The sequence below is a fragment of the Scedosporium apiospermum genome (assembly GCF_000732125.1).
Source record: "Scedosporium apiospermum strain IHEM 14462 chromosome Unknown SEQ_SAPIO_0132, whole genome shotgun sequence".
NCBI classification, from domain to species: Eukaryota; Fungi; Ascomycota; class Sordariomycetes; order Microascales; family Microascaceae; genus Scedosporium; species Scedosporium apiospermum.
This window is the reverse complement of record NW_015971833.1, coordinates 1723317-1738248: the sequence shown is the minus strand read 5'-3', so window position 1 is coordinate 1738248 and position 14932 is coordinate 1723317. Positions and strand designations below refer to the sequence as shown.

The 14932-nt window shown below is 50.8% G+C and overlaps 1 protein-coding gene and 3 pseudogenes across 1 annotated transcript; 2 read left to right on the top strand and 2 right to left on the bottom strand.

Moving 5' to 3' along the window:
• Positions 1-924: 924 nt before the first annotated feature.
• SAPIO_CDS9206 (uncharacterized protein) lies at positions 925-3546 on the top strand (the record flags this gene model as incomplete). Its single annotated transcript, XM_016790653.1, has 7 exons — positions 925-934; positions 1247-1737; positions 1794-1968; positions 2112-2156; positions 2231-2875; positions 2944-3398; positions 3541-3546. 7 exons carry the CDS (start codon positions 925-927, stop codon positions 3544-3546), a joined length of 1827 nt encoding a protein of 608 aa, XP_016639956.1.
• A 3002-nt stretch (positions 3547-6548) lies between these two features.
• On the top strand, positions 6549-6947 carry SAPIO_CDS9205 (annotated as a pseudogene; the record flags this gene model as incomplete).
• Positions 6948-7451: 504 nt separating this feature from the next.
• SAPIO_CDS9204 lies at positions 7452-8309 on the bottom strand (annotated as a pseudogene; the record flags this gene model as incomplete).
• Positions 8310-13074: 4765 nt separating this feature from the next.
• Positions 13075-14199, bottom strand: SAPIO_CDS9203 (annotated as a pseudogene; the record flags this gene model as incomplete).
• Between the last annotated feature and the right edge of the window lie 733 nt (positions 14200-14932).

Genomic DNA, 14932 nt, shown 5'->3' with positions numbered 1-14932 from the left:
TCGGGGTTCATCAGGGAGGGATAGTATATCGCTTCCTCTTCTCCACCGCTTCCCTAGTGGTGTGTGGAAGGCTGTTACCAAAACCTGGGCCTGTCGGCAGTACACAAGTTGGGTCTGCAGTCCACGCATCTACCCTCCTCTGAAGAAGAGAATCCAAGATATCCGGGCATTATTGCCTACAGAAGGCTCCTGAAAAAAGACTCATGTGTCCTGTACTTGGATATCCTTGATAACCGGGATCCTACCAGCCCCCCCACCATCATTATTTCGAAGGGGACGGCTGATACCCCTCGAGTCCTCGTGAACCGTCAGCTAGTTCTATTTTCAATCCCGACGTCCGCTTGCCAACGGAGTCTCAAACTACATTTTCTCCAGAGAGGCCACGCAAGTAAGACTGATTTCACCATATGCTATGATAAGAATTTATATAAAAATGTCAAATCCTCTAAGCATTGCAATATTCTCTTCCCGACTCCTCCGAAGCGGTTGATCTTGATCAAGGCATCATGACCAAGAATCCCGGGTTTCGCTCTAAGCCGGCTCTTTTTCTATCTGGAATGTGGCAAGGTTCTCCACACCTCCGTTGTCGTCTCGGTGGTAAATGACGCCAGTGTTTGTTTACATGTGTGGATGTAGGGGGTTGTCGCCGCTCACCCTTTCACGATTATAGCCATGCTGTAAAAAGTGGTCAGGCTGTTATCAAGGCCAAATAAAACTTCACTTCTTGTAAGTAAAATCCAGCACGTGATATATAAACGCGCACGTTAGAGATTGGGTAATAAAATATACGGTTCGAGCCTTATGCGACGCCACCTGCCCTCGCTGGTAGAAAGTGCAAAAGCTTGGGCATCAGTCCCCGTCTCTGGCTAACTCCCTTCACCACGCTCGCTTAGTACCAGCGTGTCAATCGCAAAGAACATGGTAATGCGCGATGGTAAGTGTTGAGGCTATCTCTTGCAGATATTTAACGCTTACAAGTGACCAGCCACTCTACCAGGTATATCCTTCGCCCGGCGGGGAAGCAACAACTTCAGCTGCCAAGGTGGAGTACGGTGTCTCTCCCGAAACCCCATCCGCTGTGATCATTCCGGACTGATATCTGCGCCGGTACCTAGCTTAGTTGCTGTCCATGGACTGAATCCACGACATAAAAGCGCGAACAGTCATGCCTGGGATACATGGCGAACGCCCCCAGGCCCAAACGGGCGCCTTTGGCTGCGAGACGACCTCCCCCCGTCGATACCAGACTCCCGCATATTCATTTACGAGTACGACTCCGCCGCAGCTTTTGGAAAAGATAGAAGTACATTTGTGGATAAGGCAAAGATGCTGCTGGAAGAGCTGGCAATCCAGCGCAAGGAGGCGGATACGCGACCGCTCATCCTCCTAGGCCATAGTCTAGGGGGCCTTTTGATTAAGCAAGCCCTTTTCCTCGCGTATTGCAGGCGCTCGGTTAGGGCGGATGGCACTCCCGGAAAGGAGGAGGGCTGGAAGTCAATTCTCACCTCCCTTTCCGGCCTCGTATTCTTCGCGACTCCTCACAGTGGCGGAAGAAGATCTCTAGTGAGTCTTGGCCGCATAACGTCGAAACTCGCAACTATCCTCGGAATCAAGAAGGGGGACGATCTTTTCGACGTCCTAGACGAAGACGGCATATTTTCTAGCATTATGCAAGAAGTGTGGCAGCCATACATGGTAGAGTGCAAGATCCTGTCATTTTGGGGAACTTTTGATCAGGTGAGATACACTTGGACCTGAATCGCTCCATCATGCCCCTAGTAACTGGGATTTAGGTCGTCTCCAGAAATAGCGCCCAACTTGGTCTCCCAAGTTATCACGAGAAAGTGGTCTTTCTCCGAGCAGATCATAGAAGAGTGTGCAAGTTCGGCTCGAGTACTGACGACAGAAATAACTTCAACCTCGTCCGGAGTAATATCGAAGAGCTGTACGAAAGGGCATGTATTCGTGGTAAGTGAATGGGACTGGCTGATTTTTTCCGTTTATCTAGGAGTCAGGGCGACTAAGGGTTTTTATGTTAGTGTCCCAAACACACCAGTCAACTCCCACGATGCCGCCAAAGCCAGGAATAGACTCTAGCCCCACTTCATTAGCTACACTGGAGGAGCAGAGCCGGAGAGAATCGTTGCAGCCAAGAGGTATGTGAGAGACACAATTACCTTGTACTAGTTATCCCACACAAAATTCTTGTTAGCTAACACATGGGTAAAAGACAACATCTTCAAGGAATCTTTCCACCGCGATCTGCACCTCGGCAAAGCAAACTTCTTCCAAATCTCCGTGGGGCGAGAGGCCTGCCTCAAAGAGATGCACGAAGTTTTACGCAGCGGCCGAGGAATCCAGACGAGCCGGAAAACTCTAACTTTACATGGAATGGGAGGAGTAGGGAAGACTCACGTGGCCATCCAATACGCTCGAGAGCACCAAAACTCCTTCACCTCAGTGTTTTTCTTAGATGGCTCGAGCGAAGACTCGTTGGTCCAGAGCTTCGCTAATGTCCATCGGTGTATCGGCGAACGCCGCTTAGTTGAGAACCCATTAAGCCCTCATGTCAGCCACGCGGAGTTGAACCCTCGCGATCTCGCCTTAGAGGCCCTAGAATGGTTCAGCCTTGCCGGTAATACTGAATGGCTTCTGATCTACGATAATGTTGACCTCGGTCCGGAAGATCCGGGCGGCTATCGTCTTGTGGATTATGTACCATCTAAGGACACGGGATCAATCATTGTTACCTCGAGATTATCAACGCCACCGATTGCTGGGCACACACTCAGGCTCACGTTGCTGGCGCCTGCGGAGTCATCCCAACTACTTTTCAAGACAATGTCAAGGCCTCCGAATAATCCTGACACTCAGGGTACAGCACAACCAATCTCCCCGAAATACACAACCAGAAAATGAGCTCCCTGCTAACGTCACCTACAGAAGGTGGTAAAGAAACAGAAAAACTCCTCCGCGAGCTCGACGGACTGCCTCTCGCCATCACACAAACTGGTAACCTTTTGAAGAATTTGAATATGGACATCTCAAAATACAACGCCCTTTATGAGGAGTCTAAGCAGACAATGATAGACTTGCTCAAGCCGAAGATCTTACTCCCGTGCGAGGAAGACACCAAGTCTAGCGTGGGAACAACTTGGCTTACCTCTCTCCGTATTCTGAGAAGTAGGGGCGCCTCCAACTATCACAACCAAGGGGGGCAATACCAACTGGCGGACAAATTGCTGCACCTGCTGGTCTATTTTGACCCCTACGATATTCGGTACGAGTTCATTGAAAAGGCTCAACTTTCCGACCACGTTCCCGCGTGGTTCCATCGCATCATTCGCTCAGAGGCCGAATTCCTCACGATTATGCAGATTCTGATGCACTTATCGCTAGTATATGCGACAGATACAAGCGGGTGCTTCTATATGCACAGACTTATGCACACATGGCTTTGTACCTACATTCATTCCAAGATCGACGCCGACCTGCTGAATTTAGCATTGACCGCACTGGCTTGGAACGTGCCACCTCTAGATCTAGGTAGGGTCTTCACGCCTAAGCTGATTTCGCATGCTATCAATCTTCTCCCGCGGCTTCTCGAGTCACAAGTTCCGCTGCCTCCCATTGTCATTGGGAAGTTAGATGACGGGGCTCGGCAGCGAGTCGAGCACATTCATAATTTCCGGCGAGAACGGTGGACTATATATCTTCCCTTGCAAAGGGTTTACTCTTTGTTCTGTTCAGGAGGCAAAGGGAGGGATTTGCTGCAAGTGGTCGATACAAATCTGTCTCTACACAGGGCATCCTCCTCACCAGTCGATATTCTATGGGCAGCCAACTTGCATTACACCAAAGCGGCTATTTTCTGGGCTATGGAGATATTTAACGAATGTCGGGAAGCTGCATTGACGGCACTCCAGGGTTTCGAGACGGTTGATGATACTTACGGTATATTGACCACTCGTAACTTGTTGGGTTGGAGCCTATATACAACAGGAGAATGTGACCGAGGCATGGAGTTATGCGAAGACGTATTGGTGAGATGTCGCGCTAAATATGGCTGCTTCGAACATCCGACCTGGGCTGTGTTTTGCGCAATCATCAACGGACTACCAGAGACGTCACCTCGAAGAGTCCGTCACCTTGAAGCTGCCAAGGCCGAGGCAGAGTTAATGGCTCCTACTAATCGAAATGCACTCGTTACTCTATACTGGCTAGCTATCTGTCCTCAGTATCGGAAAGGAGATCGAGTTGATGAGGCGGAGCGGATTCTGAACACAATTCTAGCACATTCGATCGCTCTTGAGGGAACACAATCACCTAGCGCCACGTCTCTGCACTATCAAATCGGGTATTTCTACCACCGGACGGGTAAGCTGGAACTGGCTTGTGCCCAGTATAAGCAATTTCTTTCTCTGCAGATATCCAGGTACGGCGAGGCTCACGTCAATACTGCACGGGCTCGCGCGGTTCTGGCGCAGGCGCTTATGGAGCTGGGAGAGTTTCGAGAGGCAGAGGGATATCTGGGTCTCGCTCTAGACGTCCTAGACAGTATTCAAGATGCGGACGAAGATGTTATTGCTCACCGACGGACTATGCGATCTCTACACCAAGGATGCCGATCCGATTCTTGGCCGGCACCACCGGTTTTGGCATCATTCAGTGACAGTGGTGGCTGGATTGGTATGGGTATGGGGGCCGGTGGTATTTTTAGTGGTCGTCATCCCTGGACTTATAAAGACATGACTGCGTGTTATCATCACCCTCGGGATTCTGAAGACATGACTGGTTATTGTAAATGAGGCAAGTAAGTTGAAGGGTGCACTTCCAGCCCTCCCCATTCTGCCCCCTGTTCACATAAAAAACGTCGATTTGCAGGCCTGTATCTCCACCAACTCTTTATAGATTTATATAAAATCAAAAATACAATCAATTGGTTCTGAATGAGGTCAGGACCAGGTTGGACATTACATCCCCCGGCAGCAGTTCTGTAATACTGGCCAGACGCGGGCCGGGCCACTGACCCGCATGGGGCCGTGGGCGTATCTGTAGATATTGTACGAGGCCATTTTGATTGACTGAAATCGTTGGACAATGGAGTGGATGGAACGTTGCCGAGTTTCTTCGGATTTTCTGCGTCGCTGGGTTGTTGACACTATCCTGAAGCTCATAAACACCAGACGACGATGCTCTGGCCAAGTCCTGTTATCTCGAATACTCTGAAGGGAGCTGGATAGGCCGTCTTCAGAGAATATTAGATCTACATGCATTAAAGACTCACGGCGGTGAATGAAGTTGATCTTGAAGTCTCTTCTGCGATTGAATGATTGATATTATGAATCGTGATTCTGGACACGGCTCGGAAACATGCCCCAGCACTTCTGTGTTTGTAGTGAACCCCTGTCCCATTGTTGAATGAATCACCCAACACCAAGTGGTTCAAAGATAAGTCGGAAAGGAAGACTAAATGGAATAGTCTTCTATTTAGTGCAACACGCGAGAAACCCCACAGTATGATGCTATATATGCCCAGTCGGAAGAAGCAGGTGGCATTCTCTTTGGTGCGGTTCCTCGGGCCCTTCTCTAAGTGCGGGAGCCATGAGCAGGTGAGTCGATCATTTGTATGTCTAGTATCCACAAGGCCAATTCCAGTATCAACTTTAAAGTTGCGAATCTTTACTTCTCCGAGTGGGGACACCGCCCGGTTTGCAGCACTTGGGGCCGACAAAAACTATCTCGACGCGTAATAATTATTACGGAGGCAGAGCCAGGCCGTGCAACCATCCCTATAACGACAGCCCACAAACTCAATTGGATCTAGTAACTGGTTGATCTTATAGCGTGGAAAGGATCTCGTGAGTGGAAACGGGAAGGGACGAAACGACAGAAATCGGATTGGCCTTGTGCCATCCAAGGATCTATCTCCCTAATACCATGTAGCATACGCAGCAGAGGGCCGTCAACATACTCGTCGTAGATCTGGAGTCCTAGACAACCTTTGAACCATTCTCATTAGTGCATGGCCGGCTCAATCGACGCCACCCACTGGCAAGCTGTTGTCACATATATACATTACCCACCGTTTGAACATGGCCATGCTATCCTAGGGAACGACGTATTGAAACCCTGAAGAGGAAAGGGAAGGGGAAAATAGTCTCAGTGGGGTGACAATTTCCCCGAGAGAGCCCTTCCGTCCGTGAAGGCTGGTAGCACAAGAAATTCGGTTATGTGCATCGGGACCCGACAAAAGGGCCAGTGAAGCTAGGTGAGTTTTACGGAGACAAACAAATCTCATCCCTTGCATCCCTCTGGAATGTTGGCCTAGAATTGACCAGAACTCCTGAGCTGTACAATTTTGGTGATAGATTCCCGACTCGCCCGGGGTATTTCCACGTGACCGCGATGTTGCTTTCGAAGCGCTAGGCTATCATCACTCGCGGAGTTTTAGTTGCACCTCACCTCACTTCTCTCCCCAGCAAAGACATACACACCAGGCCGCTCTGATCCTCGACAAGTTCTCGCAAAAATCTATCGCCGCCACGATGAAGTCTCTCCCATTTCCCTCCCCAACTTCCATCACCGTCCTCACCTTCGGCATCACATCCTTCGCACTCGGCATCGCCACAATTGTCCTCCCACCTGCCTCCATCCTCGAGACCTTGCAGGTGTCCCCGGATGCCCTCCCTGCCGTGCGGGCAAGCTCGCTGGCGGCAACCGCCATGGGAATCTACTACACGCTTGCGACGTACCAGGGAAACACGGCTTTCTTCGCGTGGACGGTACCGATGCGCCTGTTGACGACGGCTGTGATGTGGAATCAGGGGTGGAAGGGCACGGCACTTTGGGAGGGTGCTGGGGCAATATCTACGGCCGTTGCCCTTGCGTGGGACCTTCGAGGAGGCAAGTCGGATAGTGGAAAGGGAGGAAGGAAGACTGAATAAGCAGTGGGAAATGCGGAGGTAGCGGAATGGTACGGTGCTGGCAGTTCATTTATGGTCACCAATGGTCCGGCCCAAGCAACGTTTGTTGGCACATCTTTCAACATTGAGTCATTGTCCATGATTTTTGGACAAATTTATTAGTGGTATTAACTCTTTCAAATGCTTAATCTTTGTTCTTGGGCGATTGAATACTTTCCAAATGCACACCCAGGATATCATTCATTTTCGGAATGACGCGCTCATTGTTGACGCTTCAGTGGTAAATCTGGTAAGCCTCGGAGGGCCATGCGACTTCGTATTCCTCCCTATGGGTACAACGCTAGGTTGAGCTGTTCAGGCAGGTCCCGTCTCCTACTACGCCAACATATGGGAACGTCAGGATTATTGAGGATGGGTCAGGCATAGCTAGGATGAAGCCTCAGTTCACCCGAATGGGGTCTGGATTAATCAACGGAGCAAGATTATTTCGAGGACGTGATAAGATGTCGCTGAATGTCCGATTGTCTAACTTCTGCGAGTGTCGTGCGTTGGGTTGTCAGCGGGAAGTTCAACCGGCTCCGTCGTATTATGTAGTTCGGTAGGTAGTTCGGGCATTGTCGCGATCGGGTTTCCCGCCAGTTCCGCCCCAGCAGCCTTTTGCTGCATCTCCCCATATGGTGTTAGGCCTGCCGGCGCGTTTCTACCGGCCGCCGCGAGCCGTCGCCGCGAGCGCCAGAAAAGAAACAGCGCGCCGAGAAGACCTAGCACGACCACGGGGACGACGACAGCGATTGCTATTGTCGCGCCCTTCGACAAACCTGAGCTACCGCTGTCTTCTCCTCCCCCATTCCCACTTTCTATGGGGGCAGTTTCGCCAGTATCTGTGGGAAGAAACTCCGAGTTCGTCGCGGACTCGAGATCGGAGCTCTGGTAGACCATTCGTACACCAAACGCGTTTAGGCCGCCGGGGCTCGTGAATTCGCGCTTGAGGGTGCTCGTAACGCCATCTTCGCTCAGAACGATTGGAAGCGATGTCGGTTTGGGCGCGATCCAGGTGCAAAAGAGCGTGGACCACACACTTTCCAAGCTCGTCGTCTTGACGCAGGAGAGCGTGACGTCGCTGTTGTATACGGGGCAGCATGTTACGGTGGTGATGGACGCGACGCCGGTGTGGTCATGGCACGCGCTGACGTAGCCCGACGGACATACGAGGCCGGGTGAGAAGTAAAAAGTCGGTTCGGAGGAGAAACCCTCGGGCATGCATGTTTTTTCGATGTCGAGGACGGAGAGGAAACCGGAACGGTAGATGTTGGAGCAGTCGGCGGGGCGGGAGAAGGGTGTGGTGAGGGGGTTTTCGGCGAAGGAGGATACGACGGTCGTCATGGTGGGCTGCCGTCGTCAATGCGATACTCGTGGGGACTCATCAATTGATCTCGGTCTCGATTCCGTTTGCGATGGTGCACGGCTGGGTATCTCCACGCACCTCCAACAAGCAGACACAGATAGTGACTCGAATGAAAATGACACATGGAAAAAGAAAAAAAAAATACCCTAAGAGAGAGACCGCGAAATCATTAAAGATTCCCTGATTAACTGTGGGTCTCTCTCTGCGTCCGACACCCCCTGGCCAAGGGACTTTGGGATCTGGATGGGGCGGAGTAGCGTTGCAATCGCCTCCAACCCGTGTCGATCGGTTGAACATGAGTCGTCGATTCATCCCCATTAATATTAGATTCGACAGCGTTCCCGATCCTTCGTAGGTCCTTTGTGTCGTCAGCCACCAGGAGTGGAGAATGCAGGCTAAATCTGTGATCCTCCATACATCTGCGTCGTCATGTCTGGGAGCTTTGCACAGGAAGGCAAGCCACCTCCTGAACAAGCATCATCCTGCATACGCAGAATACCTCAGGTTTGGATCAATATTTGTCGGGTTGCCTGATACCAGAAATCAAGAGAAACCAACAACTTTTTCGCGGTACGGCTGATCTTTCTTCTTCGGATGGCTGGAGGAGCCCAGATTTCAGAACCCGGCGCTTGGGGTAGTTTACTTTTCACCAAAATCGGGGGCCCTACAGGGCTGACGACTCCCCAAGTTGTGGCTGAAACATTGCCTGGGGTCTTGGCGACCCTACAATGGTCTGGGCACCTTGCGGATATTTCGGCACTTGACTCTCGAATCGTCAATGGCAATGGGCGCCAAAAACTATCTACAGTCGTGCCTTCGACCTCTCAAAATAGATAGGATCACAACCGCGAAGAAGTGGATATCACCATTTGTAACCAGGCATGAACATCGAAGTCTCCCGAGCCTCTACACGCTGGGCTTCCCCTTAAGCCAGACCTTGACCACTTCATCCGCGCCTCAGTAACAACCCACCTCCAAAGACGGATCAAATGGCTGGCAGCATTCCGCATTGGAACCACACTCGAATCCCCCGCTCAAGATAAACTAATTTCGCCATTCGAAGCCCGTTCGGTCTAGCTGGCCGATTTAGTTTCAACGGATCTGCAGCAGCTGTTTTGCCAAATCTCCTTTTTGCATGTGCCATCGCCAAATACCATCACTCGAGTTTCGGCCACATCAGACGGGTGGTTAGTGTTGTCGCTGGTTGCTGCACTGAGCCCGTTAACAATACCAACTTCTAGCAGGCCCTTATCATTACCCCTTCTACCAGAGGGACGAAAGCTATGCCTCTTGGTAATTTCGGAGCGCGGTTTTTTAAAACATCGGAAGCTGTGAAACAGCAGAAGGCAGATTCCTCACCGCCAGGGCTGGACCACGAAGTCCATGAAACCTACATGTTGAAATATTTCCTGGAATTCTAACTGGAAAAATTGAATACGGTCCTATAAGTGTATATATTGGGAGAAAAGTGGGTGGACTTGGAGACCTCGGGTAGCACTAGCACTGAGAATTTAGAAAAAAAAGAAGTCCAAATATCGATCATGTCCTTCCGTCCTGGAACCAGTTCGTCGCAATGGGAGGGAGATCGGGGGAGGCTCAACTTTCAAATTCGCAACCATATCATTGCCGAGAGAAGTTGACACCCTGCCACACAGCTGCCATCCCTCTCGACTATGTCTCGAGTCGAATAATTAACTCATCCGACTGTGAATTCGGTCTTGAAATCATGTCAACCACGGCGCCAAAACGACTCCGCTTGGGGCACAGCTCCTGTTGCTCCTGGCATCCTCCCACACCAAACCGGACGAGGAATTTCTTGCGATCCAATTTGTATGGCCAATTTCATGATGGTTTACCATTCCGCCCACAAAATCCATCCTACGAGCTGCAATCCCATCATAACGATTCCCAAATCGAAACGCCACACTCTTCCCGCAGACGACTCAGCTCTCCAGTTCGCCCTCGAATTCATCCTCCACTGAATTTCAGTTCCATTGACAAACGTAAAATGCGGCATAGAATTGTTCACTGGCGAAGCTAGAGATATTGGATTATACTGGCTGCCAAGGGCCTCGCTGCTAGATTCCTCGCCACCAAAGTCGGACTGATCCAGTCGGCGACCTTCGAAAGATATCGTAGCCGATACATATTCTGTTGAAAGGGTTAACCTCATAGTGCTGGTGGTATTTGTGAAATTGAGGTTGTAACCAAAGCTGGTTCCTTGATCCCTATGTCTCAGTTAGTCCTGGGTAGTCGTTGAAGTATGGACAGCCCAGGAAGTTTGAAAGTTCCACGAGCCATCAGTCGGTTCAGCTTCTTAATAGAGCGGCATTCGCCTTACCAATTGATCGTGTTCCCACCACACATCCGCCTCCGCGAATAATTGGACGGCAAGTCCACGTTAAATTGATTCCAGTCGACCGTTCCATTGCTTACCCAGGTATTCTCATCCCCCAGCACCGAGTAGAACGGCCCTGACTCATTTTCGCCGATTGACGCTTCCTTGACGACGGACACGGAGGCAGAGTTAAGGTCTAGCATCTGTGCGGGAACGTAATACCATGGCCAAAGCTCAATAAAACCACAACGTTCGCCCTCATCATAACAGATGAAGTACGTGGTAGCGAAGCTAAGGTCGGAGAGTCGAGAGGGAACACCGTCCGGCCCATCAAGCGTCAACTCAAAGAAGAATGGGTTCGCGTCCCACGGCCCATTGATGCCAATTTTCATTGAAGAATTTCTGAGGTTCGAAAATGAATCAAATAGCGGCTTGCCGCAAGCCGAATCGTTCTTTGCGTTATACTCGAGCGATCCATTGATCGTCCCATTGTAGAATATAAATTGAGTACCGCTCTCTGCGATGGACCTAGAGACAGCCCAAACGAGGGACGAGGGAGAGAGAAGAAGCAAGGAGATGACGATAATTTCACTCTTGGAAATCATTATTCCTATTAGTGGTCGGGAAGAACGCTGAGAGCCTCGCTTTGATCTTGCGTGGGAGAGTTTGGGCAAATAAATAATAATAATAAATAAAGGGTCGATTAGTGAACAAGATGGACCTGCATAGCTGGTTACACAGTCACATCGTCACATTGTGGCCGAATTTGTTTCCGGGGGTTCAGAGGTGAGTCTGAGAGATCAGATCCGCTACCTGACATATCTCAACAAGCACTAGACAGGTATTTTCAAATACAGAATGCTAGAAGATATACCTACCTAACACCTGACCTACAAAGGTAGGATATGCCAGGTGGTGGCAATGATCTCTCGAACTAACATTTAAACCCCCAGAAGAGGTTTATTACGGAGTACACTGGGAAGATGTCTTGGCGAATGCATGAAAGGAGTCACGAGTCGCCGTTGGGACCGTAAGACAGGACGAATTATTATCCGAGACGTTTGTCGTCCTCTTGACCAGCGACCGAAAATCGAACAGATACAGGTCGAATCAGTCCCCCCTTGCGCCGGGATCTTAACCATTAGCATGGGGGGTCATCCTAACCACCCGACATATCCTGGATCAACTGTTAAATGGGTATATCCTCTAATACTTTATATTTAGAAATACCTGTTTAGCCTGTAATTAGATATGTCAGGCGGTGGAATAACCTCTCAGATCTCTCCGACTAACGTTCAAAATCCCGGTATAGGCTTAGGCTATGTAAATCGCTGCTTGGATGATCACCTCTGGTTAGGGGCGGTCTCTTCACGGGCTGAACGGACGACGCACCGGTCTTTAATTCTGAGTAGCCTCAAATTCTAGCTAGTCGGTCTTCGCCATCCCTTTCAAAAATCCACGAGAAGGTCGAAGTTCCCCCAGCCGGCCAAGGCGCACCTTCAGGCCAAGTATGAATCATTCGAAGGGTCTTGAGGGACGTGCTCTTCCTAGTGTTTGGCGACCTGACACTCGGTTTGTCGACGCTACGGAATGAGTGGCTGCTTGTGGGATGTAACTTGGGTAGAGGATGCCTAGGACCGATTCTCACCCCCCCCCTTTGTCAGACGGCGAGCTGGGGCTGCTAAAGGTTACTCCCTGGCAGGTAGAGTTGCCAGGATAGCGCTCCCAATGCCCTGATATAAACCTGTCAGCGTGATTCGATGATTGAAATTGCTGGAGATGACTATCCGTCTTAGTGCAGCCTGGACATTCGAGTCTTCATGGCGTCCAGCGGACACAAGAGTAGGTCGACAGCGAGGGCAGGTCAGATATGTGTGTCAGGTCGACTAAACCTGGTGTAGTCTTACGGAGGCTATCACACTGTTCGTCTCGCTACTCATCCCGTGTAAATGCATCATTTTTCGAAGGGCGCATTAAAAATATGGCTAGCCTGGGCATGCCGTCGTTTACGTTCATGCAGAGAGCTCGCACCGCGGGACGGCGCTTCCTTCGAGCCAAAAACGTCGCTCTGCGACATGGAAGTCTATCTTGTGTTGTCGTGTTTCTGCTTCATTCTTTCAATCACTCCTCCTCCCTCTTTCGGTTCGTGTCCTCCCTCTAAAACATGCATGAACTGTTCTTTTAGAATATGGACGTATTCTATCCTACGCACTGCAAGACCAGGGTTGAGCCGCTTGACGTCCAGTTCATGTTCATAGTGACGAGATTCTCCAATCCAAGCATCATCCCTATATAATTCAACAGTGCCTGACTCCACCTCAAACCATCTGTGATGTGTGTCGCTCAGCTATCTGAATCACCGCCGCTCACAGACTCATCCTCAAGCAGCGCCTGTCTCGCGTTTGTCAACTAACGTTCCGACCCCGACTCCATTTTTCCCTCAAATCATACTCACACTCGGGTGATGAGTACCTCTCCAGATTCTTCTCCTCTTTGGGCCGGACATAATGTAGGGGTACGTTCCTCTCCACCCCCTCTTCGACGAGGAGATCAATCATTGAGTCCAGCCCCAGCGCCATCGCCACGGCCATGGCTCGACCGCCCGTCTCAGGCGTGTTCAGAATGGCGCCGTTGGCCCTTAAAAACCGAAACATATCCACATCCTCATGGCGCACAGCGCTGACGATGGGCGGATACAATCCCTCGTTGACATCTGCACCATACTGGACAAGCATCTTCGCAATGGGAACGCTGCCAATCTCCGCAGCCGCGAGGACGGGGGCACAACTTGAAAACCACCAACAGGGCTTCAAGCCGTGCTGAAGCAGGATTTCCACAATCCGTTCGTGCCGCCCCTGGATCGCCATGTTTAGAGGATTTGATAGCGGGCCGCGGAGCCGGGTAGAAGGCTCTGAGTAGCAGTCGTCAGGGGTTCTCACACCGAGGTCTAGGAGGTACCGAACCATATCGTAGCTTCCTAGAAAGGCGTGGAGTGCCAGCTCCTCGTTCGGGGTGTCTTTGAAGATGTTGAGGCGCTGCTTCAAAGTCTGCATTCCCAGACAGGAAAGCATCTCCTGCCCGCGCTTAAATTCCTCCGGCCAGCGAGCCGCCGTGGCTGCTCTTTGAAGGTTAATTCGTAGGTGAGAAAATCTGGGGATGTCGGTCCTAGAGAGCTTCGAAGGGTATGCTTCGAGGACGAAATTAAACAGTTCACGGCTCAGGGCTCCATTCCAGGCTTCCCTGACGAAATACCGCCAGCACATTTCATCAGTTGGCGTTTCTCCCTGGAGGGAAGGCCACACATCGACCGCGAAGCCGATCATGTCGAGGTCATGGGTGGCTATGGCGGCTCCGAGAGCAGGGCCGAACACATCGCTCCGTTGCTTTTGCTCCTTGTCCTCGGCCACGCACACGCCCGATACCAGTTGCTTCACCAGTGGCTTCTGCTTGAGATACATGGCTGCCACAAGCAGATCAGTTCGCCGATCGGCTTCCGATGAGACTTTCCAGTGTACATTCGGGGCAAACATGGCCGGTAACGTTTTGGCGTATCCAGTCCGCGCATAACGCGCTGCAAGTTCACAAAGGGGCACCAAATACTTCATCACAGCGTCCTTTCCCACGTCTCCGCTATCTCTCCGACATATTTCTTCGGCGGTGAGACGTACGTGGGACAGGAGTGAATGGGGGTAAACTTCACGCCACGCTTGGTGAGCGATATACCTGTGGATGTAGTCGAGCCAAAAAGGGCGACTTGGTCCTTGGCGATTGAACAGTTGGTAATGCTCGACTCGGAACACACTACCCAGGATGCGCATGCGTAAGATAGCATCGTCTATTGCATCTCTAAACTGCCCTGCGCGACGCCTTAGCTAACCTGCGAGTGAAGTGATCCGGGGCCAACCCAGCCAAGAGGATGAGAAGAAGGGAGAAAGAAAGGAGAGATCGGATAATAACCTACGATTCACAAGTCTAAGTCTCATCACACGAGTAAAGTGCCGAGATAGGACGATGGCATCGAACAATTCATCTAATAACTCTGGCGGGAGGTCAAAAGGGGACGGCATGTCTTTTTGTGGCGCTCAGCGGATTGAAACAACGATCAATCGACAGTGGGTTTCCTAATTTGGACTCTCAGAGTATAATAGCAGAGGGATAGAGGACTTAATCTGCTGTGAGGATAAAAACTGTGGAGGGATGTGCTTTGCCTTCATCGAATAGAACAGGAGGTGGATTTGGGTGAGAATAAAATTAACCTCACGT